At 50.2% G+C, this 27412-nt stretch overlaps 1 protein-coding gene and 1 long non-coding RNA gene across 4 annotated transcripts in view; both read right to left on the bottom strand.

Moving 5' to 3' along the window:
- The window catches only part of PAX5 (paired box 5), a 235731-nt gene extending 227924 nt beyond the window's left edge, over positions 1 to 7807 (bottom strand). For 2 of the 3 annotated variants that reach the window (XM_075128881.1, XM_048850890.2), the window contains exon 1: positions 7209 to 7807. In XM_075128881.1, the coding sequence (XP_074984982.1) occupies positions 7209 to 7251 (43 nt within the window). In that variant the 5' untranslated portion in view covers positions 7252 to 7807. The remainder of the gene's footprint in view (positions 1 to 7208) is intronic. The other variant, XM_048850891.2, reaches the window with a different exon arrangement.
- A 14587-nt stretch (positions 7808 to 22394) lies between these two features.
- On the bottom strand, positions 22395 to 25451 carry LOC142072063 (uncharacterized). The gene is made up of 3 exons (XR_012668329.1): positions 25363 to 25451; positions 24041 to 24327; positions 22395 to 22752 (listed from the first exon to the last, which is right to left on the bottom strand). It is a non-coding gene; the product is annotated as an uncharacterized LOC142072063 (long non-coding RNA).
- Positions 25452 to 27412: the final 1961 nt, after the last annotated feature.

Here is a 27412-nt window from a genome sequence, read left to right as displayed (position 1 = left end):
TCAGTCAGAAAAGGGTTGCACTGAATGTAATGATCATTTACTTTTCCCCCCAAAATGATTGCTTAATGCTTAATTTAATCAAAAGGGGAAAAATATGGAATGGCTTTTGCTGTTATAATTTACAGCGGCCTCTGCAGACATTATGGTCCCACAAATGAAATGTGAATGCTTAGCCCACACCTATATATTATTCTTTTTCTAGCAGATTTGCACTGTCCACCTTTAGCAAGGTGAATCATATATCTGATGTGAAATGGGACCCAGCTAGATACGTAGCAGCTATACTGTGTAAAACCAAGGAACATGTAATAATCCCATGTAGCAAGCGACAAAATATAATTAATTCTCAAGTTGTTAATCATCGAAATATAACAGAGAGCTGGTGAAACTGAAAACAAATAATAGCAAGAGACAGCTCTGTTGCCAAAACTGGAACAAAAACGTAGTAAGAAAAATCTCTGTTTACAGGGAACTTGGATGGTACAGAATAAGCTGACAGGTCTTAAAAAAACAATGCTTAAAAAAAACAATCGTATAAACTATTTTTATTTAAATCCTGTCATTTCCCCATTGACAAACTATTGTCAAACTTTGTAAACACCTTCTAAAACTGTCAGCACACATCAGGAATCCACATAAAATATTTGATTACTCAAGCCAGTTTAAGCCTACACAGAGCAGCCCCTCACTGAAGTTCCTTGCCCATTTCAGAAGTGAACGTTTTTTTCAGCACACCAGATCTGAGTGGAAGCTTCAGGTTCCAGGTGTTTCTGCTCCAAAAATAAGTTTATTCAGAGCATATCAAGAGAAGTCTGAGAATAACCTTGTGCTGCATTTTCCAGAGTAAACCATCCCAGCACTGTAGGGTTACAGAACCTATCTGTTTTGATTCTGAAATGCTTTTAAGGCCAGAAAAATAATGTCCTTGTTGTTTTTAATAGCAAAAAACAGGTACAGCTCCACTTAACTGAAACAAACTGGCCTCTGGTTCCTTAGCAATTTCAATTATATTAAATTATTAACATCATATTTAATTTTTTAAAAACGGCAGAGCTCCTTAGCTTTTCATCTAGAAAAGCAATTCAAAGTAGAAGAAAGAAAGAAAGAAAGAAAGAAAGAAAGAAAGAAAGAAAGAAAGAAAGAAAGAAAGAAAGAAAGAAAGAAAGAAAGAAAGAAAGAAAGAATCTTGATACTGAAAGCTAAGACTTTGTTTGGGGAAGGGTTTTAATTTTGTAATTATTCCCTCCAAATATTACAAGTTCGGTGTTTTGTAGGCATCCAGCTCTCCAAGAGTCAAAGGTTCCTTCATGCCCTAGAACAATTTGCCCTCTGGATGGAAAATTAAACAAAGGGCCCCTCTGTTGTGCGGTTCTTTTTGCTCCAAGTTCGCGACCAGCCAGGCTGGCTTGCTCGCCCAGCAGCAGCCGCGGAAGCTGTGGGTCACCAGCGGAGTGGGAGTGCTCTCCCCCACTTCAGCAGGGCCAGGGGGGTCAGCTACCTACATGCCCTGACAGCTCTCCTCGGCGAAAGTGACACCCTGATCGAGTTGAACTTCCCCATCCACTTCGATGGCAGGTAGTAAGGCCACGCGGTCAGCCATCCGCATTTCCCCCAAACAGCCAAAAATCAACACCTGCAGGAGTGTCCCGGGGTTCGTTTCAAGTGTAAAGGTGATTATTAAAATACAGGCGGGGGAACGTGTGCGTTGATATTTGTTGTCAATAAATATTGGCTGTGACTTAAAATAAGTCATTCTCGAAAGGGAGTTATAGTCCTCCCACGGGGGGCGGGAGGGGGGAGGACACAAAAACCTGCCTAACAAAGATCTCTCGGCGGGGGAATAGCCCCAAATTGTTGCTGTATCACACAGCCCCCAGTTTGGCTATGGGAGATTCAAACGCTTTCGAGTCACACCTAAAAGGTACCGCACTCCCCACCAACCCGGACTTTCCCTCCAAGAGGACAGAATTGTTACAGCTGCTAAATAATAAAGATGTCGCGATAAATCATCAAGCACTTGTCGGTGGCTTTATTTAAAAATATATATAACACTGGCCACCCCTGGGGCGAGCTTCTACGGCACCAGCTTTGTGCTGAGGAAGAGATTCCTGAACCTGGGCAGGGTTGGATCCTTCTGGGTGCCTAACAAAGGAAAGCTGCGCTATGCTAATGACCAGGCAAATTAGCCAAGAGTTTGAAAATCTCTGTATTCTCCGTACAGCTCTAACATGCTGCTGGGGGCAAATGAACACCCCAACCCCACCAGAAATAAAACCACGTTGGTCCTGAGGCGAAGTCTTAATAGCCAGGGAGCTCGCCATCCCCACTTGCCTTTCCAGGCGATGGAGACCAGGGCTCAGCAGTGATATTCACCAGCCCAGGCTCTGAGATGATCCTCTTCAGCTAGGGCCACTGTGCAGAGCAAATTGCTCAGCCGGGGTGGACTGTGCTCCCTGCATTGGTGTGCTGGAGCAGGAAAGGTTAAATTACGTTCAAATCGTCTGCAACCGGGTAAAAGAGCATCCCAGAGCCTTTTACGGGCAGCTAACGGGCCTTCGGATTTGCACCATTCATCTTCCGGCTGGAGAAATGTATGGGATGGGAAAGGAATAACTAGTTCAAATGAAAGGAGAACGATCCATCCGTGGGGATGCCTTCTCCTCTTCCACTGCATTTGTCCCCATTATCACCTGCTCCTCTGGCTAGCAGATGGAAGTTCTCACTGAAGGAAGGCAAAAAAAAAATGCTTTTAAAAATCAGATCTTCTTTCCTGCCACCAATCACCCTGCAGAACCACCAGAGCAAATTTCAGGCCGCCCCGAGTCTAGCAGGGCCAGCTCTGGGAGTTTTGCTGGGCAACAGAGGTAACTAGTCCCTCCCTGTGAAAAATACACGTTATTAAATGACTAGGTCTGCTGTGTGTTCCGGGGGGCTACGCAAGAAAACTGCGCTCTGCCAGGCGACCGCTGGCGGTATAAAATTACAAAGCATCTCAGTCTGGGGCAAGTTTGTAGCACTCTATACTACTGTGCCTATTGCTGAGAAAAGTTAAAGCAATTTAAACTGTGAAGAATATATATACTACGCATCTATGGATTGTGTGTATTGTTCTGTGAATATAATATAATATAATATAATATAATATAATATAATATAATATAATATAATATAATATAATATAATATAATATAGACACACAATCCATACATGTATGCAGATATACATATGTATGTACATATGTATTGTGTAGTCTTCATTGAGAAGTATTCAAGTATACAATACATATAGACCTATATGTCTGAATATATACTAGACATGTAGGGAGTGTGTGTGTATTGTTGTGTCTATGTGTTATATATGTATATTACATATACACACAACTGTGTGGACACACTCCCTACATGTCTAGTATGTTTTCATACGTATATATGTGTGTAATATAGGAATAGATGCATATCCGTGAGGGAAAGAAGGAGACAGATTATAGAGCTGTGGGTCTGTGAATGCACACACATTCCAGCAGCAGTTTAAGCATTACATCCAGCATCGCTGCTCCGTCGACTGGCTGTAAGGGAAAGGGTTGCTGATTCTCAACAGAGCCACCCCATTTGCTAACAAGGGGTATTAAAGAAAGTTGTTGTTTTTTTTCCCCTTTAAATTCCTAGAAGTGTCCTGGAGAAAACTAACCCCAGGGTGTTCTCTGTAAACATTCCCTCGCCCCTAGAAATGGGTGGGAACTCTTTTACAGAAGGTAAAGCTGACTGTCAGCACCTCAAGGAACCAAGCACCTTTGCAGTATTTTCCCACTCGGGTCTCGAGATTAGAAAACGCCGGGAGAGCCAGGCAAACCGACGGAAAGAGCGGCGCCCTTCTAAATGAATTCTCATTGTCTTTAGCAACGTGTCCGGGGTTTATTCGCAAAGTCCGTCTCTTAACTGTCCGTTTGGCGGTCCCTCCTGTTCGAGCCCAGCCCACTTCCAAGGGGGTCCTCGCGGGCTCGGGGTGCCGCCCAGGTGGGTTTCAGCGGCAAGGGTCGCCCCAGGGCGAGGGGAAGCAGCTGACTCAGCACATCCTTATTTTGTCTGTTTCCTCCCCCCAGCCGAAATGCGCGCGGCATTTCCCCTCCCCTGGCACGGCGACCAGATCGCCCCTCCGCCTGCCGCGAAGCCCGGCGTCCGCAGGAAAGGAAGGAGCTGTCGGCTTATTCGGGTTTGGTTTGGGGCTAATCTGAGCGCAGGTGAGGTCTGGGCAGGTTTATTGTGCGTACATCCACGCCCGTGCCAACTGGGAACCTCTGTGGGGAAAGTGCCCTGCGCCTTTGCGCGTCACCTCTCAGCCTTTCCCCTCGCCCCCGTGGGAAGCAAAGAGCCGGGAGAGCTGAACGACCAAAACTTTTAGACAGAGGAAATCCGCAGGGATTGGGGGCGGGGCGGGGGGTCGTTAACAAGCTGTGGGAAGCGATGGAGGTGGGGGACTTGTTCTTCACCCCGTGCTGGTTACTGTTGTTAAGCAGCGGAAGAATCGCCACTCGCTCAAACAGCCCAACCACTGACCAGACTTTCGGGGTGAGCCCCAGGTCCAGCCAACCTACTGCGTGGGTAGGTAGTTAAACTAAGGAACATGCCATTCAGATCCCACCTATTCACTGCTTTACCATGTATCAAACAAATATAAATATATGCTGCCAGACCGATAGGCAGGTACGTGTTGGTCCCCACCTGTAAAAAATTGACTTTCCTAGTAGCAAAAGCACAGCACAATGCAACGACCCTTAGTCCTTCCTTATATTGGCGTCTATGCACACACTGCATCGATGCTGGATCCAGGGGCTCATTGCCTGCGGGTTTCAAGCTTTCCCCTCCAACGAGGATGAAGAAACTACGTGGGATTGTTATTCCTGGGCCAGAAAAAACCGCAGGCATTGTAAGCACTCCGCTCTTTGCTCGGCGTTTGTTCTCCCGCTGTGTGACGGCTTTGCTACATACTTCCTTAGGAAATGATTCCTCCGGCTAGGGAATTCCGCTCTTTGGTGGGCATCTATCTGCTCTCGGCTCCAGATCAGGTTCTAGGTTGGGAGTATTTCTGATGGGGCTGGCGTTAGCTGTCTTCGCCCGCTGAGGATGCTAAAGACTAAATCAACATTTGTGACAAAACAGCGTCTGGGCTGTTGTGCAGGAAGATCTCTGATCCCTTTCCTCGTAGTCACATCAATATATATTATTGTTTCAAACGTTTTAACTAGGTAAAATGTGTCTCATGAGGGAGAACAGAATGGCTGTTAATGGTCAGCTGAAAATTCAGCCAGGAATTTTTTCTTTGGAGTCAGTTGCACTAAATCTTTCCAGAAACAGATTGACTGCAATAGCAAAAAGCATCATAATCAAACTGGGGTTTTGCCCCTCCATTTCTTTTCCTCCCCTTACATTCCTGCAGAAGATATTGATTTATCATTATTTAGGTTAATGGAGGAAGCAGCTAAGTCCCTTGGTGGCTTTTCCACATATGGTTGCCAGTCAAATTAGCAGAAAGACAACTCCGGGAGAAATCTTGTTTTTTCACTATTAATCATATTTCAAACTGTCCTTCTCTTAAATGAAAAGCTCGATTTGCACATCAGTTAAAATATTTTGATTTGTAAATTAAAAAATCAAAGTCAATTTTTCCATTTGCAGCTTTCCTTTTTTTAGAAGCAGGTTATTTTGAAAATGTTTTAAATGTCTCGTTCAATTTAGCTAAAAAATAACCTTCGTTTTTTAAATCAAAAATGTTGCGTTTGTCTTTGTAGTTCATCTTCTACACTTCCCTGTAAGTTTACAGTTTGTCCTTCTGTAGTCATCTACCCTGTGTCCTATTCTAAATTTATTAGATAGATAGATAGATAGATAGATAGATAGATAGATAGATAGATAGATAGATAGATAGATAGATAGATAGATAGATTCTATCTATATATCACGTTCTTTTATTTTGAAAACAAATCTGTCTTGGCTAAAAGGCTGGAGTGCATAAGGGAAATGTGATTAGTTCTACTTTATATTTCCTTGAAATCTCTAGATCTAATCCAGCGTTTAACTCACCGTGAGAGAAGATGTCATTTCACATAACACTGTGTTAATGGATAAATCTTCTCCCAGCCTCTCACAACAAACCTCAAGCAAACACATTGTCCACATTCTGCTAACTTACACAGCTAGTTCTAACATTTGGACTCTGTTGTACGTTCCCCCTTCCTCAGACTTTGGTCTTGCAAAAATTAATTCAATGTTTTTAGAAGAAAATTATTTTAGACTCAGTTTATCATTGATAACTGCTAGGTATTTTTAGGCTAAATCGATATTTTACATTTAGCAAAAATGCTGCAGACCAAACTTTTCTGTATCTTTCAAACACAATGTTTTCTTTGAGAGAGAGAGAGAGAGAGAGAGAGAGAGAGAGAGAGAGAGAGAGAGAGAGATTTGATTTAGAAATATTTGTACATCAATTCATTCTTCTAGAAAGTAAATGATACTCACTAAAATAGGCTGTTCCTAATATTTCCAACCCCTATTTTTGCTAGTAAAGATTTGTCTTAAAAATTATCTGTACATAAATAATTAACAAATGGTAAACGTCGACTAAGGGAAACCTCAACTTTTTAAGCCAGCCAAAAAGGGACTGGGGGGAAGAGATTTACAAAAAGGAACAGGTCTGTCTGGTGGAACTATTTAAGAGGGTTTGATTGTACTGCTTACTTTGGGCATTTGAATCTCACTGTGAGATGGCAAAGATCTAACCATGCGATCCTCTCTGTAGTCCTCACCCAGTGGTTTTAATACCTGACCGAGGTAAATCAAGGTTTGAAATTTGCCTTCTGTTTTCTATCTGTGCACTCCGTCTCTGGCTTTCACAACACAATGATTAGCAAGGGCTGGTCGGAGTGGCATGTACATGGGGATCTAGGTGTCACACATACTCTAGAAACACCGCAGAAGTTTATCTCGCGAATTCAAGGGGGAAGGAGCGAGCCAGCGGCGGCGGCTGTTGTTTTCTTTTCCATCCTCCCTGCAAAGCGCAGGTTAAGTGCGGCTGGCCCTCGCTCGTGGTGCCCAGAGGCAGCTACACCGACCCCCCTTGAATAACCGCTCGGGAGGGACGCTGTGTGATCGGGCCAGGCAGGGTGGCCGGATCGGCGCTAAATGTCAGAGAAGTGGAACTAGCCGCCTACTTACTATGCATTGCTGCAAACGGGTCGTGCTTACAGTGTATTTCCATCGGAGCGGTCCCCAGCAGCGGTCCGGTCCGGTCTGAAACTCCCCGGCGCTCAGCCCCGCTCCGTCAGCCCAAACTGCGGGGACGGACCGCCCAGACCTCTAAGCTCCACGCCGGCCACAAACCACCCCACAAAGCTCCTTCCCAGCGCGGCAATGTCCGGTCACTCCGGGCGGCGGGACGGGACCTGGGGAGGAGTTCGGGACGGTCCGGTTCCCGGTCCCGCCCGGTCCCTGCAGGTCTCCCGCCGGCTCTGGGGCTCCCAGCAACGGGGCGGCTCAGGGCGCCATGGCGAAGGTCAGGCGAGCCCCCAGCGGGCACAGCTCCTCAGGCGGGTCCGGAGCAATCCAGGGGCCGGAGAGGCGCGGAGCGGGGACGCCGCGATCCGGGGCCGGGCGGCCGCGGGGCGAGCTGGGGGCCGGAGCGGGACCTGTCGGGGAGGCGGCGGGGGCTCCCCGCCCCGGGGAAGCTGGAGGGCGCTGGGCGAGGCGGGCCGGGGGCTCCGACCATGCCGGGCGGGCTGCTCGGCTCCCTCACGCCCGCCGCTCCGCCCCGGCAGGCTCCGGCGCCCGGCGCTGCGCTCCCATCCCGCTGCCCGTCTCGGCTGCCCCGCGGCTACTGCGCGCCCATGGCGGAGCGAGGCGCCTGGCCGGAGCCGCCTTCAGGACCCCGCTGCATGTGGACAGCGGCGCGGGGCTCAGCCTCTGGGAGCGGGCGGGGGCGGGGGCCGTCACTCACCCGCCCGCGGGCCAATCGGAAAAGTAAAGTTGCCGGCCGCCCCGCATTGGCTGCCGGGCGGGGCCGGCTGCGATTAGCCAGCTCCCGACCAATCGGAGAGCGGGGGCGGGGCCGGTTCATTGACAAACCGGAGGGAGTATGGCGGGGGGAGGGGGCGGGGGAAGCCGGCCAGCGACAACCTCGGGCTGCTTCTCCCCGGGGCTCCCCCCCACCCCCGGGCTGGGGCAGCGTGGGGTCCACCCAGCTGGGGGAGGGGGGAGGCGGTGTTACCGCGGGAATAGGGGGCACGGGGGAGGCTGGGGCCGCTTGTGGAGGCGGCCTGGGGCCGCAGGGGAGTATTGGACACACGGCTCAGGATCGGGCCCCCGACCCACTCTACAGCCGCAAAAGGCGCCCTGGCGTGGCCTGGTCAGCCCCGTTAGTCCCGGTGCCGTTTGGAAACCACCCCGAAACGCGGGCCGGCCGGGGCCCGCCGGCAGCTGCCGCGGGAACGGACCCCGAGCGAGCTCCCCAGCCGCGCCAAGGACAGCCCAGGGGCCAAACTGCGATCGGGGGCGGGGTTTTTTTCCCTCTCCAACTTTTTCGTCTCCAGTAAAAGGGAAAATCTTTCCCCCCCCCCCCAGGTATTTTCACTCCCAAGTTAATGAGAGGGCGGGGGGGGGGACCACTATAGCAATGGTTTAAAAAAAAAGTCACTTTCACCGAGTCACAGAAGGATGCTCCCTTTTACAGAGGGAACCGCGAAATGAGAAGAGCCGCGCGATAACGATCATTGAATATACTGAGGAGCTCGCCGCCCTCCCTGGCTTGAGGGGGCACCATCTGACACACCTCACAAAAGAGACTTGATACCGTCTGTTTTGCTGCTGGTTATTATTCTGCCTTCATGAAATCTATAGTTATTACCGGATCTAGTTTCATATGCTTGGCAGAATTAAGGAACTGGGCCCTTTGTTCCATTGCTTTCCTCCTGTGATAACTTTGTGCAGCAAGTAATCCATAATATATCTATCCATAATGTATCCATAATATATCCATAATATAGCTATCCATAATGTATCCATAATATATCTATCCATAATGTATCCATAATATAGCCATCCATAATGTATCCATAATATATCTATCCATAATGTGTCCATAATATATCCATAATATAGCTATCCATAATATATCCATAATATATCCATCCATAATGTATCCATAATATATCTATCCATAATATATCCATAATATAGCTATCCATAATGTATCCATAATATATCCATCCATAATGTATCCATAATATAGTTATCCATAATATATCCATAATATATTTTGTAGGTGCAAACATATACACCCAGCCGACATAGCTGTGCATGTGAGAGTGACTGTATTTATACAAACTGTATAAACACAGGTTTCCGAGTAACAGCCGTGTTAGTCTGTATTCCCAAAAAGAAAAGGAGGACTTGTGGCACCTTAGAGACTAACCAATTTAGTCTCTAAGGTGCCACAAGTACTCCTTTTCTTTTTGTATAAACACAGTCACACAAGTATATAGTTCTGTGCATACTTACATGATACATAGAGACTCATATTTATAGCACATGTAATTTATATTCTATATAACTTGTATATCATACATACTGTAAGCTATGACTGTGTATCAGATAATTCTACACAGGGATAGATATATAGATATGTTTCAGACAGGGAAAGCATTCTTTCTGCATATATCTATGTGTGTGTAAGACTATTATATGTATGTTCACACACAGAATGGTTTATATTATATTTATTAGCATGCACATAATTATGCACATTATATTCCAGTGTATAATTGTATGCATGTTAATATAATATAATATAAATCACTCTGTGTGTGAACATACATATAATAGTCACACACACACACATAGATACATGCAGGGAGAATGCTTTCCCTGTTAGAAGTGACTAGCTCAAGCAAAACACTCCTAAATTGTGTATTCTCCATTGTGGGTGTGGCGACTGGAAAGCGCGTTAGCCTGTTTTGTTGGCTTGCTTTCCACACTGATCATAAGGGATCTAAAGCTGACATGGAATCAGGCGTCACTGAAGCCGGGAGGTTGTTTAAACCAGTGTGGCCCAGGCCCAAAGAAGGGATCACTGACTCGTGTATCTGAGGCAGGAACGCGCTCCGGTCCGGGGTATTTCCCGGGGCTCTGTCCCAGGGTTTGACCGGCAGAGGAGCGCCCGCTGGCCTGCCCCTGTCCGCGCTCTCTGTGGTGGGGGGCAGAGAGGAATAGCCCTGCTGAGCGGGGGTGGCTGATCTGAGAGCCCTGGGTGAAGCGATGCGCGCCGATGACCCAAAGTGGCTGTCAGCTCCCTCTGCGGAGCGGCCACCGGCGCCCAGGGGCTACTGGCCTCAGTATGAGCAGCCTCCCCCAGCCCCCGGCCAGTCGGCCCTTAGCCTCCCTCCCTCGCAAGGCCGCGGAACCTGGGGCCTGTTTGTGGCCGGGCAGCTGCCGTGCACGTTGCTCTCTGTTCTCTGAACTCGGAGCCAGGGGGTCCGCAGCCCTCTCCCCGTGCTCGGCCCGGAGCCGAGCCTTCCCCGCGGCAGGCAGTGCCCGGCCGCTCAGGAGCACGGGAGCCAGGGAGGTATTTAGCGGGGAGTCTGCGCCTCCTTTGAAATAGGGCTGGCGGACGCTATTGCACTGCGTTTCCCAGGCCCCGCTGCCCAGAGGAGAGTCTGGAGAGACATAAACTGGCGCAGAAAACAGGAGCTGCCATTGGCCTCCATGGGAGAAAGGCCTGTATATTCTCACCCCCAGCCTCGACAAGGGGGGTAGGGGTCCCGCCAGGCAGCCCATTCCAGGCAGCCCATTCCAGAGGCATAGGGCAGAGACCAAGGAGAAATGGGGCATTTCTGGAAACGGAGAGAAGGTGCCCCGAGGCCACTACAGAGAGGCCAGGCAGGACTCCCCCCCCCCCCCAGGGTCTCGCGCTTCTTTGTGGTTTTCATGGTGTGAAGCCGCGCTCCTCTGGTCTCTTGTGCACAGGTGTCTCCAGACCCGTGTGATCGCTGGCACCCAGGCCAGGGCCCTGTGCAGCCAGCGCTAACAGGCCTGATGCACGGGGGCGTGTTCCCTGGAAGTTCCCTGGTTCAAAGGCCGGCTTGCTGCTCTCCTCCGTCCAAGAGACCCTTGGAACTAGGCTGACCTGACAGCACGTGTGAAAAATCGGGACAGGGAGTGGGAAGTAATAGGAGCCTATATAAGAAAAAGCCCCAAATATCGGGACTGTCCCTATAAAATCGGGACGTCTGGTCACCCTGCTTGGAACAGTTTGGGAGAACCCTATTGGACAGATCTACGCTTTGCTGAAGTGACTTGGGCTGAGCCGGATCACACAGACAGCGTCCACACGGCGCCTGGTCTGCCTAGTGCAAGAGCTAGTTTGAGCCAGAGCAGCGGGAGCCATTTGCCAAAGGAAAGCTGCAGCCCAGGGCAGGTCACTGCCACGGGCGGTGCTGGGGAACTAGCTTTTATTCGGCGCAATACGCTCGCTGGCATTTGTTATGACTAGTTTCGATTTTTTTTTCTTTTTGCACTAAACGCCTCGTTTCTCGCCTGACTCGCCACTACCCCCTCTCTCCCCACCTCCCTTTTTTTCCGTCGGCCCCGCTGTCTTTCCAAGGGGCTGCGGGCTCGGCGCTGTACAGTTTAACGCCTAACGCCGCTCGGATTTGCCGGCCCTTTCCAAACAGCCCTTTCCTCTCCCTGGGTTGTCCGAGGCTCGGGCAGCAGCTTCCTCTAACCTCACTGCCGAGCCCTGCTCGCAGACAGGAGCTCTCCCCACCCGCCGCTGCAGCCTTATGAAATTAACAGTAGGGGGAGTTCCTGCCTGGCAAACTCCGAGCCTCTACCCGGAGCACAAGCAAGTGTCTTCTCCAAAAACCAGCCTCCTCTCCTCCTGCGAGCCTGGTGTCCCGCCGTGTGCAGCTCCCAGGCTGTTCTGAACTCCCGTGTAAAACACAACCGGGCACACGCCTTTCCCCAGGCTTCGGCCGTAACATGCGGCCCGGTGGCTAGGGGTAAATCCGCCTCCGACACCCCCGCCCAGAGTCCAGACCCAAACAGGGGTCGGTGAAGTTTGGGAAGGACGGGCTGGCCGCGGGGCGTTCACACGCTTAAAGAGAAAGGCGTCCCGTTATACAGTGCGCTGAACCAGCCAGCATTAAGTGTATCCTCTCCTCTTCCTTCGGGAAGTGCTAATCGATATGGCCAAGAGTCCGTGCGCTCTCCGAAACGCAAGGATTTCCAAGCTCCAGGCATTCAGGGACCCGTGCAATTAGCTTATCCATTGGATCTCTAACGAGCTGATTACAGCGGAGTGTCTGTCATTGCTCGTCTAATAAAAACGACTTTGGAGCCTGTCCCGCAGCTGGCAAACACTTCGTGGGTGTGCAAGTCTCCAGCTACAGAAACTGCCAGGCTTTGAGCTTGTCCCACTTGCGTTCAGCAGCAGGCAGAGCAAAGCAACGATGATCTTACAACTTAGTTTGAGTTAAGGTCAGCTTTGTGCAGCGTCTTTCCCGCTCCTGCCCCTGGGTTGCGGTTTAATTCTGCGCACCAGGCACCAGACTCGCAGGGGTCGGTGTTTTTTGGGTGGCTAGAGAGGGGATTGTATGGTCAGGACGGGGGAATTCCAATTCTGACCTGATCATTTCCACTTTGCGCCCGGAGAGCGCTTGGGAATCACACCGCACTAACAACAGGCAAAAATCTCCGCAAAAGCCTTCCGCGGTCGGTTTCAATCGGGAAGGGAAATTGCGCCTTCCGAGAGATTTCGCTGGGGGAAAAAATCGCATTGGTAACACTAAGTTGGACCATGCGGGACGCCTAGAAGTCCCGAACAGCTGCAGGATCTCTGTGGCTAGCGGCGAGCAGCCGGCCGCGGGGCGCTCGGGTTTAATGAGCTGTAGCCAGCTTGTGCCAGGCACCAATCCTTTGCGGGGTTTAGAGAGACCCTCAAAAGGAGGCGGGTGAAACTTGTCTAAAACACACGATAAATTCGACTGCATCCAGCCCACCTCGCTATAGCCGGCAGGGATTGGCTCTAAAATTGGCACAAAGCGGGCATCAAAGGCGATTTTTGCGAAGGACAAATACATTGGCGGAGGATTTCCCTTGAACTTTCCATCACCCCCCTGTCCCTTTCCCCCAACTTCTAGAGACACCGTCCGGGGAGAACCCTAGCGGGCTTTATCGGCAGCATCCTCCCCGTATTGCGCCGTCAGCTTTTTTGATAATGATTTCGATAATTATAATACTAATAATGAATAATGCATCTATTTGTTACTAGCCCCTCTGAGTTTACTGCATCCCGACCAAACGATGCTAACATGCACATTCCGTGGGACTGGCTCTGAACTGGAAAATATACACAAATATCAAATCTGGTGTACAGTGATTTCCCACATCACGTGCTAAGCTGTGGTCCGCAGCCACACGAAGTTATCAATACATCATCGCACCAGGAATGTTTAGGGTTAAGAACTATCTGTATTAGAGGTTTGCCTGTAGCAAGGGATTTACCATTTAGAGCCGCCTTGTTAGTGCTTATTTTAAGCCCCCACTCCGCTGATGTGCCCTAGTGAGGTAGAGGGTTTATTGCAGACAAGAGTCTCCCATCTCCTGCCTCCCCCCCTCTTTGAACCCGTGTAAGATAGATAATGCAGTTGCCATTCTTGTGGCGGGCCTCGAGGTCACCCAGCTCCCACCCCCTTCTTTTTAAGAGCTAGAAACAATCTCAAATAAAGCAGTGATGGGCGATGATGTAAAGAAATCCACCCAGGACGGGAGTGGAAGCGTGGGTCCCACGTGTGTTGCACCGGGGAGTGAGATCAGAGTTGAAAGTAAACAAGTCTATAGATTATTTCACGGGTCACAGAGGGGGAAAGCGCCTCCCTTAACAGACTCTCTGGATTCAGTGGCATGAGAGGCACCAGGAGACTAGATGTCCATCAACCCTCCTTTAACCCCCTGCACGAAAACCAGGGGGTAAGATCCCGCCCCCCTCCAGCCTGTGCAGAGCCTGCAGCCCGACAGTTGCAGGTATCCCTGGACAGTTTGAGGGGCGAGGATTTGAGTTGATCCGTGTTACTACACGCTGGGTATCCAGAGTGCGCGCCTCTCTTCCCCAACCCCCAGCTCTGTTCCCGTGTAGACACGGGAGAATGTCAGAGCATACCAGAGGATCTGGGGATCTTCTCTGTTACCAGCCACGGGAATGCCTTTTTTTTTTTTTTTTTTTTTTTGCGGGAGAGGATGCAGCTTGGATTGGATGTTTAAAAACAAATATCTGCAAGGCAGGCTCTCTTGGTTGGGGAAACGGGCACTAAGATGAAGTAAATGAACTCCTGCTCGGGAGGGTGGAAGGTGGAATTTACACAGTCATTTAGATCAGCTCCATTTCCAGAGCAGGGGTGGCGTCAGTTTGAAAGCTCTGGTGACGAAGGACATTTTGTTTCACACTAAATTGAGGGCCAGAATTTCCCCCCAAAGCCTCCAAAATAAACTAATCGCCTAATTAAGGTACCGATTTCTGGGGGGGTGGGGAAAGGGGGGGGGTGAAAGCCTCCGCTGCTCTGCTACCCCTCTCATTTGTAGAAACACTTGCTCTGAGGCATAAGAAGGCATTAGGGGGCACAAGAAGGCACCCGCTTGCTCTTAAAGGAGGGAGACCCGATAGCGAATGGCAGAAACCGGTTTAAGGAAAGCCAGTTGAGTGAGGCTGGAAGCAATAGGCCATACAAAATGAAGCTGAACGTTACTGCCGCTGCCCCGTTTAACCTTTCTGTTTCGAGTCTCCGGCTGCAGTGTCGGTACAGGCTGGAGTCAAACCAGTGGCGAGAGCCGGCCAGGAAGTGGAGTCACCTTGCTCCCACCATCACTCCCCCAATCTTTGCACCAGGCCGCCGGTCAGCACCGTGTGTGATGTCGGCCACGTACAAAGCCAACCAAGGTTGTGTTTTCTTTCCAAACCAGGGGAGACCCCACAGCGATTTGGCTGGAGGTGTCATCGGAACCGAGACACGCCATCAAGCAGGGAGCGTACAGCGCCGATTTCCGTGTAGAGTGAACATGGGGCACAAAGTTTAGGACTATAACTACAGACCGGGCCAAAGGAAAAGCCCCACCCCCAGCAAAGCGTGCCAGGAGAAGCCGGGGGGGGCATACTGGAGAGTGGAGAGGAGAGTCCATAGACACTTTTTAAAGCTGTCTAGCCGTGTTCAGAGGATTCTGGGGGTCCCGGGCCCCTCCCCCGATCTCCCCGGGGGTCTGGGCTCTCCCCACCTGGCTGTACCGGCGCCAGGCCTGTGGCCTGGCTACGAGCCGGCTACCCAGTCCCGTTTGGCCCAGTTGTCCTTGCCCAGGAAGCGGGCCTGTCCCACCGCCCCCAGCCGGTTGAATACAAAGATGGAGCGACGGACTGGGGCACACACAGGCAACGCTCAATTCGGATCGTGCCGGGTCAGGCTCCTGCCCAGGTTGGGAGAGCCGCCACTGCAGGGCCAGGCCCGCAGGTCCCGGAGGGGCAAGGCCCGGCCCCGGCCAGGGGCAGCTTTTCCGGGCGGCTTAGGACCTCTCCCGCCCCCCACAGGGCTCCCCCTTCTCCAGGGCCTGTCCCAGCCCCTCCCAGGGCCCGCGGCTAAGAGCAATGAAACGCTTTATCGATTAACCGATGATGCAGGCGATTTAACTAATAAACGGGCTCATCGATCGCTGCAAAAATTGCATTATTTATAGCGAGCTTGGCAGGACCCGGGAACACCCAGGGCTCCCCACTGCAGGGCGGCTCCCTGCGTCCCGCCGGCCATTCCCAGCGCAGGCTCGGCCTCCCTCCCCGACGCCCCGATTTCTAGCCCCTTTGCAAAGTGTAACAGCCCCCCTGCCGCACCCCCCAGCAGGAGCAGCGTCCGCTGCAGCCCGGGACTGCCATGCCCAGCACCGCGCAGCGTGCTCCGGGCTGCCCGCAAAGGAAGCAGAGCTCGCCCGGCTGCTCGTGGGGGCGATGCGCTGGGGGGGGGGGGTTGGAGGATTTCCCCTCCTGGGTCAGGGAGTCCCGAGCCTGGAGCTGACACAGCGGGGTCCGCGCTCTGTCTAGCCTTCCGTTCAAGTCACATCCAGGCCCCCTCCCCGGGACAGTCCCAAACGCCCCTACGCATCCAGCCAGGAAGGGAGCGGTGGGACCCAAGCAATGCTCCTTATCGTGCTTGTGACTGTCCACCGAGCCTCCCCTCCAAAGCTCTGACCGATTGCCGATTGCCCCCCTCCCCAAAAAAAAAATAAAAGCAGCGTCGGCTGGCTGAAACCCTGCACGAAACGCAGATGGTTTTCGTTCGCCTGCCAGCCTTGTCCCCCGCACCTAGCGCCCCCGAACTCCGTGTTGACTTTTGCTTTGGAAATGGTTGATCCAGAGATAATCCCTTTGGAGATCCAAAAGATACATCACCGGGCAAACACAATGCCGTCACTCCGCTCCCTGAGCAGCTATATACCTCAGCGCGGGAACGGGCAGCCCCTGTTCCGGTGAAACGTTTGTTCCCATCTTTGCTAAGCAGCACGTCTCTGGGCTTGTAACCCCCGCTAGGACAACCAAACACAATCCAGCGCCTATAGCTGTATACCACAGTGGGTACATATATAAATGCGGTGGGTACCTATCAATATCATGCCGTGCCTGTGCCCGTAGACAAATATATGGACCCCCACCTATAGATTCATATAGTCACACCGTATCTGAAAACTACCTAGGCACAACGCCCGGGCATCTATAAATATAATATAATATAATATAATATTTATTTACAACTACTTTAAAAACCAGGAGCATCCTACCTGTCCGGCCAGGCCTGGAAGTCATGTAGGTTTTCTCTAATTCCATTCTGATTTTTCAGGACTTGGTGAAATGGACAGAGAAAAAAGTTTCCACTGTTTTTTTTTTTTTTTTTTTTTTTTTTGAGGGTCTGCTTGCAGGTTGGAATAATTCAACTCTTCCGCTCCCCGTCGAGCTTTTGCAGCTGATCACTGAGCTGAAACTAAACGTTTTAGGTGGAAAAAAAGCCTCCGAAGGAACCGTGAAATGATTAAGGAACTAAAGAGCTTCTCGCCATGTGAGATCATGTCCTGTTCTCTAAAACATCACAAGATGTCCCCAGACGCAGCCAAAAACCAAGAAACTCTGACATCTGTTGTAGCAGGAATCAAAGTTTGTTTGCAACCAACTGCCTTAAAGTGTGACTTTAGCTGTTTACAGAGCAGCGTGCGAAAGGCGGAGGCAGAGAGAGACGCCTGTGACTTTACTGAAACAAAAACAGTCAAGGGGTTTTAATGTATAGCTGGCAAAATTAAAGTGGCTGATCAACTTTTCATCAAAATCAACTGCCATAGCATGAAATGGGCAGCCACCACTAAAAGCTGATGGGGACACATCGGGGAATCATTTTCCCTCTTAAGTCTAATAATTAAATATTATCTTTCTGTTTCTTGCAATATTTGATCGAATGCTCACTTTACAGGGAATGGAACTTGTCTTTGCCTAACTATATCTGCGTGGATAATCAGACCAAAACAGTCCCTTATGAAGGATCCTTTTGTCCTAATATCAGCTTCTTGCTTTAGAAGGGCACCACGCTCCCAAAAATAGCCCAGATGATCATGAACTAGAATGAGCACCTTAAACCATAATCTCATCTTTGATTGTTTTTTAAAGAGGAGCCTAGGCTGGACTTTTCGAGAGGGAATATTTCGTGACACGGTGCCCTCCGAAATGGTATCAAAGGACCAGTCATAACAATCAGATGACGTCCCACAGGCCTGGGGGAAAAATAAAAAGGTGAAAAGATCATTCGATTTCCTGCAGCCATTTACTTTGTTTTGGGTTTTTTAAGTAAGTCAGTAAGGGAAACGTTTCTTATTTTCATTTTTTAAAAATTCTAACACCGGAGGCGTTTCAAATGTTGTCATTTTACGCAGGACCAAGTCTTCGGTTGAAATAAAGATTTTTCGGTGCATTTTTATTTTCACAATATGTGTGTCTCCTGTTTTACTGTCTCTACACTGTGTGAGAGTACACACACACACACACAGGCCTTAAAATTGTGCTCAAGACGGGATGAGGTTCAGTTTTACCAGAAAATGAAATATCGGGCTCAAAATTATTTCAAAGAACAGGGGTTGCACTTTAATCTCCTTCCCTGTTGTAGTAAATCTGATTAATTTGGAAATATTCATGCCTGTCGAAAATCTACTTGTTCCACGAGACAGCTAAGCCACCCACACTTCGCTATCTGCCATTACAGCTGAACTTGGTATCAAAATAGTTTCTAGAGACCTTATTTTTCCCCCTGAGTGCAGAATATGCTTCAGTGGATACAGTTTTAGAAAAGCGAAAGCCCCTTTCTGGCATATTTAGTGAGTGGAAAAGGGGGGAACATGGTGAGAAAGGCCGATATCGATTTAATAGCAAGCGATACATTTATGCAAAACATTATTTCACCGTACAGAGGGTGGTAAAGGCATTTTTCTAGTGGACCAAACTCCTACCTGTCTCTATTACAATTAAAAGGGCAGAAAGGGAATCTTTAAGCTCCAGCTTTGACTAAAATTAGCACCCACACAGCTCCAGCCTTGCTTCAAGCGAGCACAGGAAATGTACAAATCCTACAGCAGCCGTCTACAATGTAATGTTTCTCCTTCGGAAATACTGCTATCCCTGAATTCTCACGGCCTCGTTAATTTATCAATGATCGCTCTTATTATTTATTCATTATTATTATTAATAATTATTATTATTTCCACCCGATGAAAGCGCGTGGAATATTTCCTCTCCTCCTTGGCTCATTGAAAGCCGAGCTCTGGCTAGAAATCACCTTTTGGAATCGAATTTTTCTCACCATATCCTGACCTGTGTTTCAAAGGAAGCAAAATAAAGACTAGGCAGCTTATGGAGGCGTATTGATTTAAGACATGAAATGAGTAGTAATACTGATAGAAATAGGCATATTCCAAAGAACGGCTTTACCTTCTTTATCAAGCGATATTGGTGTTTTGCAGGGGGGCGTGTGAATGGGGAGTGAAAAACACAAAACCGTGCTTGAGGAAAAAAACCCCTGCGAAGATGGGAATCAATTCGCGGGTGCGTGTTTTTAAAATCTCAGCAGATATGTTGTCCTCGCATACAGTAACCTGGGCACACTGCTGTCACTTAATTTCAAATCAAATACTTTCGAAATCCACATTTATTTAAAAAAAACAAAACCTATTTCTTCCAAGGCCATCCACACAGCGAGGTAGGACACGTCTGGCTTTTTCCGCTCATACTTGAATCCAGGCGGGCGGCGCCCACCTTTATAGACACCCTGTTCGATGGCCAGTCAAGGTACCACAAACACGACAGACCGTGCGGCTGAAATAAAGGGGCCCGAGCTGCCTGCTGCAGATTTGGTTTTGCCTGCAGCTCTGTTACTTCCCTTTTTCCTAACGTCCTTTGCTCTCATTTGTTTATATAAAAATAAACCCGCTCAGATAAACATTTCCTAGCCGCCTGCTGACCCCGAGGCAAAAGCCAGAAGTTCGGCGTGCCGAGGTGGGGCTCCGGCTTTCCGCGGGGCGTGAAGTGGATGAGAAACCTTGCCTGGACCTTCAGCAAATCCCACCCCACCAGACCGCGACCGAAGGATCGCAGGCTTTCCGCGCTTCACCCGTAGGCGAGGGGTGGGAGGGGGGCGGGGGGGGGGATAACTTTAGGTCTATATTGCAAACAGGTGTAAGGGTCTTCGCTCCCCAGCCCGGAAGCGTAGCAGAGGGGGATGAACTAGACCCAGTCATCGAAGTAAGAAACAATTGCTTTGGACACGGGGCGCCGCCGGTAACAAAGCGGAAACAATCCCTAGGCTGTTGGACCCTCTACCCCCCCATCAAGAGAGCAGGGCTCCTGGTCCCGGTATCTGCCACGCAGCACATGGCCCCGGGCGCATTTCCTGTCGGATGGGTGCGTATGCTGCGCACATGCGCGTGTGGGTACAGCGGTGTGTATGGACGTGTTACTATGTGTGTGTGTGCGTATATGGATAGGCGCGTGTCTATGTGTGTGTTAGATTTGTGTATGGATATGGAGTTGTATACATGCGCGTATATGTAATCCATAGAGATGCATACATACATACATACCTGTATGCGTGTGTATCTCTATCCATGCATATTTGTGTATTCGTAGCTAGCTATGAATGTAGATGTATAGTGTGTGTCTCCACAGAGAGATACGTGTATGTAAATAATCATATTTTATCCTCTGCTCGCACATATGCAGACACGTGTCTGTCTGTCTCTCTGTCGACACAAGACCCTGTGCACATGGGAGTATTTTCTCTCTCCATGGATATGGGGACACACACGTGTCTCTCTCGGGAGGCAGACCATGGGGCCGAGTGTGCCTGCCCTTTCCCAGCTCTCCTGGGGGTGTGGGCGTGGATTTCCCCAGCGCTGGGCAGTGCCTAGCCCTTAGCGCCCAGCCCAGGAGCCGAGCCCGCGGGCCTCGCACACCTTTGGAGCGGGCTGGCGCCTCCCCTGAACGAGGGAATGGCCCCGGAGCTCAGCCCCATTCAGAAAGCGCTTGCACAGGGCTGGGGGGTTGGGGCCGGCTCCTGCCCTGCTTTCCCCAGGCAGCGAGCCCATTGGGGCTGCAAGGCCAATCCGGCCACAGCTCGGGGGGCTGGGGCCATTCGGCCCCGCACCCTGCCTTTGCTGACCCCTGACACCCGAGAGGCCCCAGCAGAGATGGGCTGGCTCAGGGCTGGGCCCGGGAGAGCGATCTGGGAGCTGCAGACACTCCCCGAACTCTGTGCCCCCCCTCCCCAAGAAGGGGCGCCACACCCCAGAAGTGCATGGACCTCCCGTTTCTACCGCCCGCCAGCTTGGGAGCAGAAGCCAGGTGCATTCGCCCCGTGCATTTAGAAACGAACGGGTTGTAGGAGAACAAATCCAGGCCGGAAAGCTCGGGCTGTCTCCACCCCTGCGGGCCCAGTGAAGTTCTCCGCTGAATGCACTGGGTGACTGGAGTTAATGGCTCTCCCATGAAGACCCAGGAAATCCCCACAAAATCAATCGCAGGCGGGGTGCAGCAAAACCAGCTCCGGCTGGAGATGCACAAATTCTGGCTTCTCCCAAACCTGATGGACCGCACAAAAGCAGGAGGTTGCACCTCAGAGATCGCTCGATGCACACACAACCCCGTTGCCGCTGGCCTCTGTGTGTGTGTGTGTGTGTGTGTGTGTGTCAGACACACACCCCCACTCACACCCACACACCCCAAAGCGCCGCTGACGCGGGGAGTCCGCCGCCCCGCCGGTGGAGAGAGATGATCCGCTATGCCGCCCCGGCAAAGGAAGAGCAAAGCCCTCAGCGCCCCGCCACGGAGAGAAACCAAGTGAAGCAAAGGGCCGCTCCTCCTCCGCGGCCCTGGCGATCAGCCCCGACCTGGGTCCGGGCCCCAGGCTGGCCGGGGCCGAGGGGGATCAGTGCACGCCAGTCCCGCCCAGGCTCGGGCCGTGGGTCATGCAAGAGGCGATGGGCCACGTCCGCCCAGCCCGCTCCCGGGAGAGAAAGCACCTGGCCCCCTTTGGGCCAAGCGACCCCCGGCGGCAAGCCACTGGCGTTACACCGGGGGGGCTGGCCCCGCAGAGGGGCAGTGAGCAGGAGCCCCGAGCCGGGGGGGCTGCGATTCAAACGCCGCTGCGCGGAAAGGGAGCCCTGGGTCGGCCCGTGCCACTCGGGAAGGTCGGTTGCTGTCTCTGCCCTGCGGTTCCTGCCCCCGGCTGGCGCCCTCAGCCCCACGCCGGTTACCGGGAGGTGAGGAAACACCCAGCGCACGGCGGGGGCCGGGAGCCAGAATCGCAGCCAAGCCAGGGAACCTGGGCGCCGGGCGGTTCCCCGGTTAGCAGCGTAACCGGCCTCAGTGACACCCCATCTGGGGACCCGGGAGTCGGGGGTAAAACCCTAGACACCCTCCCCAGGACCAGAGAAACCTTCACTCCGCTACCGGCCGCCGCGATTCCTCCTGTGCCTGGGGGCTGGGGGGGCAAAAGGTAACTCCGCTGCCCCCTTCCTGCTGCTGCTGCCCTGGGACAAAAGCAGCCCGAGAGCCCAGAGCCTGCGAGGAGCGGGAGCGGGGACCCCCAGGTTATCTGCAGCCCAGGAAGGGAGGTCTGGCTTGCCTTCCCCAAGGTCACGGTCACTTTCTCCCCCTCCCCCCAGGGCCGACACTGGACTCCAGCAACTCACAATAATGGCAGCGGATCCCACTTGTTCCGAATCCCAGCCGGGCTGCGGCAGAGTTTAATACCAAACACACAGCAAGGGGACAAATCAGACACACACACACACACACCAGCCGGCCGCACCCTGCAGCTGCCCCCCCCCCCTCCCCCCGGGCGCCGCTGGGAAAACGATTCTACTGGTCCAGGGGCACGGGAGTGTGAACATGAAACTGTCCCAAAGCCGCGTCCGGCCTGGGATTTAAAAGGGAAACCACGGGCATCTTGCGGGCGGGACAGCGACACCTCCCATCTCTCGGCCCTTCCACCGCAGCTCAGCAGCCGCTGCCAGGAGTTGCTTTCATACATTCCTAAGGTGTTGAAACGCGGGGCAGAGAAATGCAGACAGGTGGTTTTCTTAAGATGAGGCTTCCAAGAACCTGTTCCAATTCTCAAACCTTCGGTTCGCTAATTAGTTCTTGCCCCTGAAAGACACACCAAGAAAACGCTATTCAAATGAACGCCAGCTTGAATTCTTTGGAGAAAGACCTGCTCAGTGCAGATCCACCGGAGAGCATTAAGCCATTTTAGCCAAATTCAGGGCTGTCTGTCCTGGGTGGGTTCTTGACCATCCAATTGCCTGAGCCTGGCACGTGTAAAAATATCACGCTCTCTAGCCAGTTTTTGTCCCTTTCTTTCACCCTTTTCCCCATGGATCCCTGTCTGTTTGCTCACCTGAGAGTGTCTGAAATATGCTGATGGCCACAGATTTGGTTTTTTATTCAGCTTGGCAAGATATTTACTTTGGAAAGCACTACACACTGGTCACACACTGTCTTTTTATCGTCAGGGCTCCTCGTTCGTGCCCGTGTTAAGAGCAGCAAACGGGGCTTTATGCAGCTGTTTCTCAGCACACCGTGTATTTTAGACTCCGATCTCCGAGGAGACTCCGGGGGTGAGCTATCAATCCCTTTGCAATGTGTGTACGAACTCCCCTTGGCTTCAGTGGGGCCACGATTTCCCTCAAGGGGTGCAAAGTAGAGGTAAGGTCCCGGTCCCGCTGGCAGAAAATCGAGGGCAAAACTCCCGTAGGGGTCAGAATCGGGCCCCGAATTTTACAACGGTTTAAGTGGAGAAATTAGAACTTTTTAAAACTGATCATAAGGAGAAACCTTAGGACTTTGGTCCCAGGCAAAACAGAACAAAACGAGGCAGCGGCGAGGCAGGAAAGTGACCATTTCCTGCGATCGGTTATTTCCTGGGAGCCTGCTTTCCCTGCGCTGTTTTTCTGGGCTGCCCTGGGCTGGAGCTGTGGTTCCCAGCGGGGCTGGGGCTGGCTCCAGGGGCCCTGGCGTGCCCCATAGACGTCTAAACACAGGAGAGGCACCAGATTTGCCAGAGCGGCTGAATTGAACCAGTTATTTTCGCCCAGGCCATTCAAGATTTGTTTCCTGTTCATGGGGGGGGGGGTGGTTTGCAGCTTGCTACCAAGTCAAATCAAATCCAACCCAACCGAACCAGGGTTTTGAACATCTTAATCCCTGCCTAAAACAAACCGGGATTGATTAAACTGCTGGAGCTTGCTGCGCAGTATTTAAAGCCCAGCTGTAATTATGGTAGTTCCTAGCCCGGTCCAAGACAGGGACAGAAACACAGACTCAGAGATTTAGAGATATCAAGGTCAGAAGGGACCATTATGATCATCTCGTCTGACCTCCTGCACAAGGCAGGCCACCGAATCTCACCCGCCCACTCCTGCAATAAACCTCTCACCTATATCTGAGCTACTGAAGTCCTCAGATCGTGGTTTAAAGAAGGGTCCCCTTCGCTGGTGGGCAAGCGCCTGCGACCTGGTCCCACAGCGAATTGTCCCAGGCTGCTGCTTTGCTCCCGGTGCAGGAGGCAGTCATTCCTACAGCCTGCAGCTGGTCATGCAGACGGTGACAGCCCCCATCCTCCTCCCACTGAAGTTAAACAGTCAGAGAGAGCAGGATCGGGTCCCGCAACCACTCCAGAGGGTGCTTTTAGTGCTGGGTGTTTGCAAGTTTCTTTGCAAATATCTGCATGGAAAAAAGGGGAGAGGTTAAAGCAGGTTTTAAAAAGAAAATTATAATCCCCCCCAAAAAATCTTCTAATCAACATGTATAATCCTTTATTTCCTCTAAGCACCAGAGGCATTGGATCCAAAATGAAAATTAGAGAAATGAGTCATTTATTTTACTGACCCAGTGTAATTTTGAAATGTTAGGCAGCTATTTCAATTTTTATTCCTGATGTTTTTCCTAAGACAGACCTTCATTTTAAAGACATTGTGTTGGAAAGAATTAAAGAATGAGACCTTAAGAGCAAAGTACCCACCTAAACCAAACAGATACATGGATTGTTTAGTCCTTTGCAAAATACAGAAAAGAAAATCCAAATATAGATGCCTAAAGGTCTCCTCCACATGCAGACTCCCCAATTCTTTATACAATAAAACCCACTCAGGGCTCAAACCATATTTTTCAAGCTTGAGGAATAAGGACAGAAAGCTTTCTTAGCTGGCACTGTCTTGGTTTTATAAAGTCCATCATGTGTATCATTTCACACACAGTTTTGTTTTCTGTAAATAGCATGATGCGGGGGAATAATAATAATAATAAAAAAGAATGAAGAAGAAAATTGTTCTGTTTCTGGAACCTGATCCCTTTTCCAAACTATGTAAAGGACACTTTCTGTGGCCTTACTAATAGGTATGCAGTTAGATGGGTCTTAAACCAGACCTAGCCTTTTGTCTTTTGACCTCTGATGCATGAAATTAGTAGCAAAAGAAAATGTGATGAAAAGGATAAAAACACATGGAAAATATGTTCCAGAGCTCATTGCATCAGATCATAGCCCAGCTACTGGGAACATCCAGAATGATTTGTTTATAAGAATGTTTCCCTCCCCAACCACATGCTTGTTTTCATTTACAAGGACTCTGTATTCATTAGGAGGGATTAACCTCTCCTTTTGCTCAGGGACCAGGCAAAGGTATTATGTTGGAGATTGTACAGTTTAACTCCTTGCTCAAATTCTTTGCTTTTTACTTATTTTCCTGAAAAACCACTCACCTCCTAAATCTGCAGGACTGTCACAAAGGATGATCCTCCCTGCTAGCATCAGGAGCTGAAGGTATAAACAGTGGTTTTATTGTTGTCTCAGAGCTACATATCTGTGCAGCGCATTTGGTGCCATGATGCTGTTTATTTCACCTCTCTTCCTCATTTCATTTTAATTTCAACATATGGACGCTCGGGTAGTGATTGTGACCTAGTATCTTCCCAGGGATGAAATTAAACCCTGAGATGAGCAGGCTAATTAGACTAATGTAATTTAAGGAGCATTCGCTGGGCCCTCCCCAAAAGTGGAAAGCTGTTGGTCAATGGTATAACCTCATGTCCTCAATGATCCTTAGGAAATTGACCAAAAGAAGTCTTCAGGAAGTAAGGTTTAAAAGAGGTTAGCTTGTGATCCATGCAGCCAGCCATCAATAACACATGCTAAGTTACACCCTGTAGAAGGTGACCCAGAACTAGTCCCTCTCCTGTTTTAATGTTGATTTAATAATCAGGGAAGTTAAAAAAAAGAACTGGCAGGTGCAAAGGTGCAACTGAAGTGCCTCAGTGGCAGTATTCTGATAACATAGCTCTGCCGTGTATAGCAACAATTTCAACAGTGTTCAAAATTTCAACAAAAAAGTCACATTTGGGGGGCTTAAAAAACAACGCGAGCAGTTTATCTTGCTTTCCCTGGTTTTTGAGGATGGCCTTTCTCCCCTTCCCCCATAAGATGGCTGGGTTAACAAATGCCTCAGAAATGTCTCATTTAAACAAGATGTGTCAAGTCTCTCCAGACCTGTATGCTGAATACAGTCAAAACCAACGCATAAAATTGCTCGCTTCTCCCATTTCAGGAGATACAGACCACCAGATTGTTGTACCCATTCAGCTCAATAGCATAAAACTTAGTCTTCAAATGGCAAATCCAGATTATCAGAGTTGCCTGTCCCCAACCACCATTTCATCTTCCTTTCATGTTTTGAATTCTTTTCCTCAACAGGACCACTCACCTGAGTACCATGAACAGGAGCTGCTCTTTTTATTTTTTCGGTGCAAGGATTTAGTCAAATTTAATTAATAAAACACAGGGCCTAGTCCTGTTTCTACTGAAATTAATGGCCACAGATCCTAGTGGTTTCAATGGCAGCGGGATCAGGCCCCGGTTATAGTCACTGGGTTGAATGTTTTGTTAATTCACAAAAATAATTTTTAAAAAGTCAATTTTGGAGCAACTTCTGGCTGGCAACCCTCTTACCTGGATGGCAGAAAATGCAGGCGTGCGTGGCTGCCGTTGGCGTCTGCCTCTTCCACAAAGTTGCAGCGAGAAAGCTCAGTGGGTTCTTTGAGACTGACACCGTGGTGGGGTGGAATGGAGCATGACCACAGGGACATCAGCCTATCCCACAGTTACTGCACGTGTGTAAGTGGCTGCTTGGGCCAAGTAATGGTCCTGACTAAGATCCTCTCCATGCAAATTAGCTGGATTAGAAGGACTAAGGGATGTATAGGGCTGGTCTCAGATAGGTGGCAGAGGGCCGTCAAACAGCATCTTTCAAAATGGCTGCATTAGGAGCAGGAGCCTGGCAGATGATGCAGTACAAGCAACACGCCTTGGATTAGCCAGTATTTGGCTGTGTTTTCAAATGCAGTCCCTTATAATTGATACAATCCGAGAGGTTCCTCACCAGGAGAAACTGCAAAATGCTGAACTGAATGAAGTGGGTGCAATGACATCACACCTACAGGCTCAAACCAAGTTCAGGGCCGCATTATGCTGCACATCCACATAGTATGAGGCAGATCCTGCCCCAGGGTGCATGCAATCTAAATAGACACAGATTATTAGGCTCATTTTACAACTAAGGATCAGAGGCATAGAGAGATGAAGTGACTTACCCAAGGTCACTCGGGGAAGCTGTGGCAGAGCTAAGACCTTTGAACAAAACATCTTCTAAGTCCCAGGCCACTTCCTTAAGTGCAAGGCCATCCATTCCCATTCAAACCCCCATATTTTACCCGTGCAATTTATGCTGGTCAAACATGCTCACAAATTGTGTGTTTT

Source organism: Caretta caretta, chromosome 5 (genome assembly GCF_965140235.1).
Source record: "Caretta caretta isolate rCarCar2 chromosome 5, rCarCar1.hap1, whole genome shotgun sequence".
NCBI classification, from domain to species: Eukaryota; Metazoa; Chordata; order Testudines; family Cheloniidae; genus Caretta; species Caretta caretta.
Note: the sequence above shows the minus strand (reverse complement) of the source record. Positions and strands in the feature narration are given on the sequence as shown.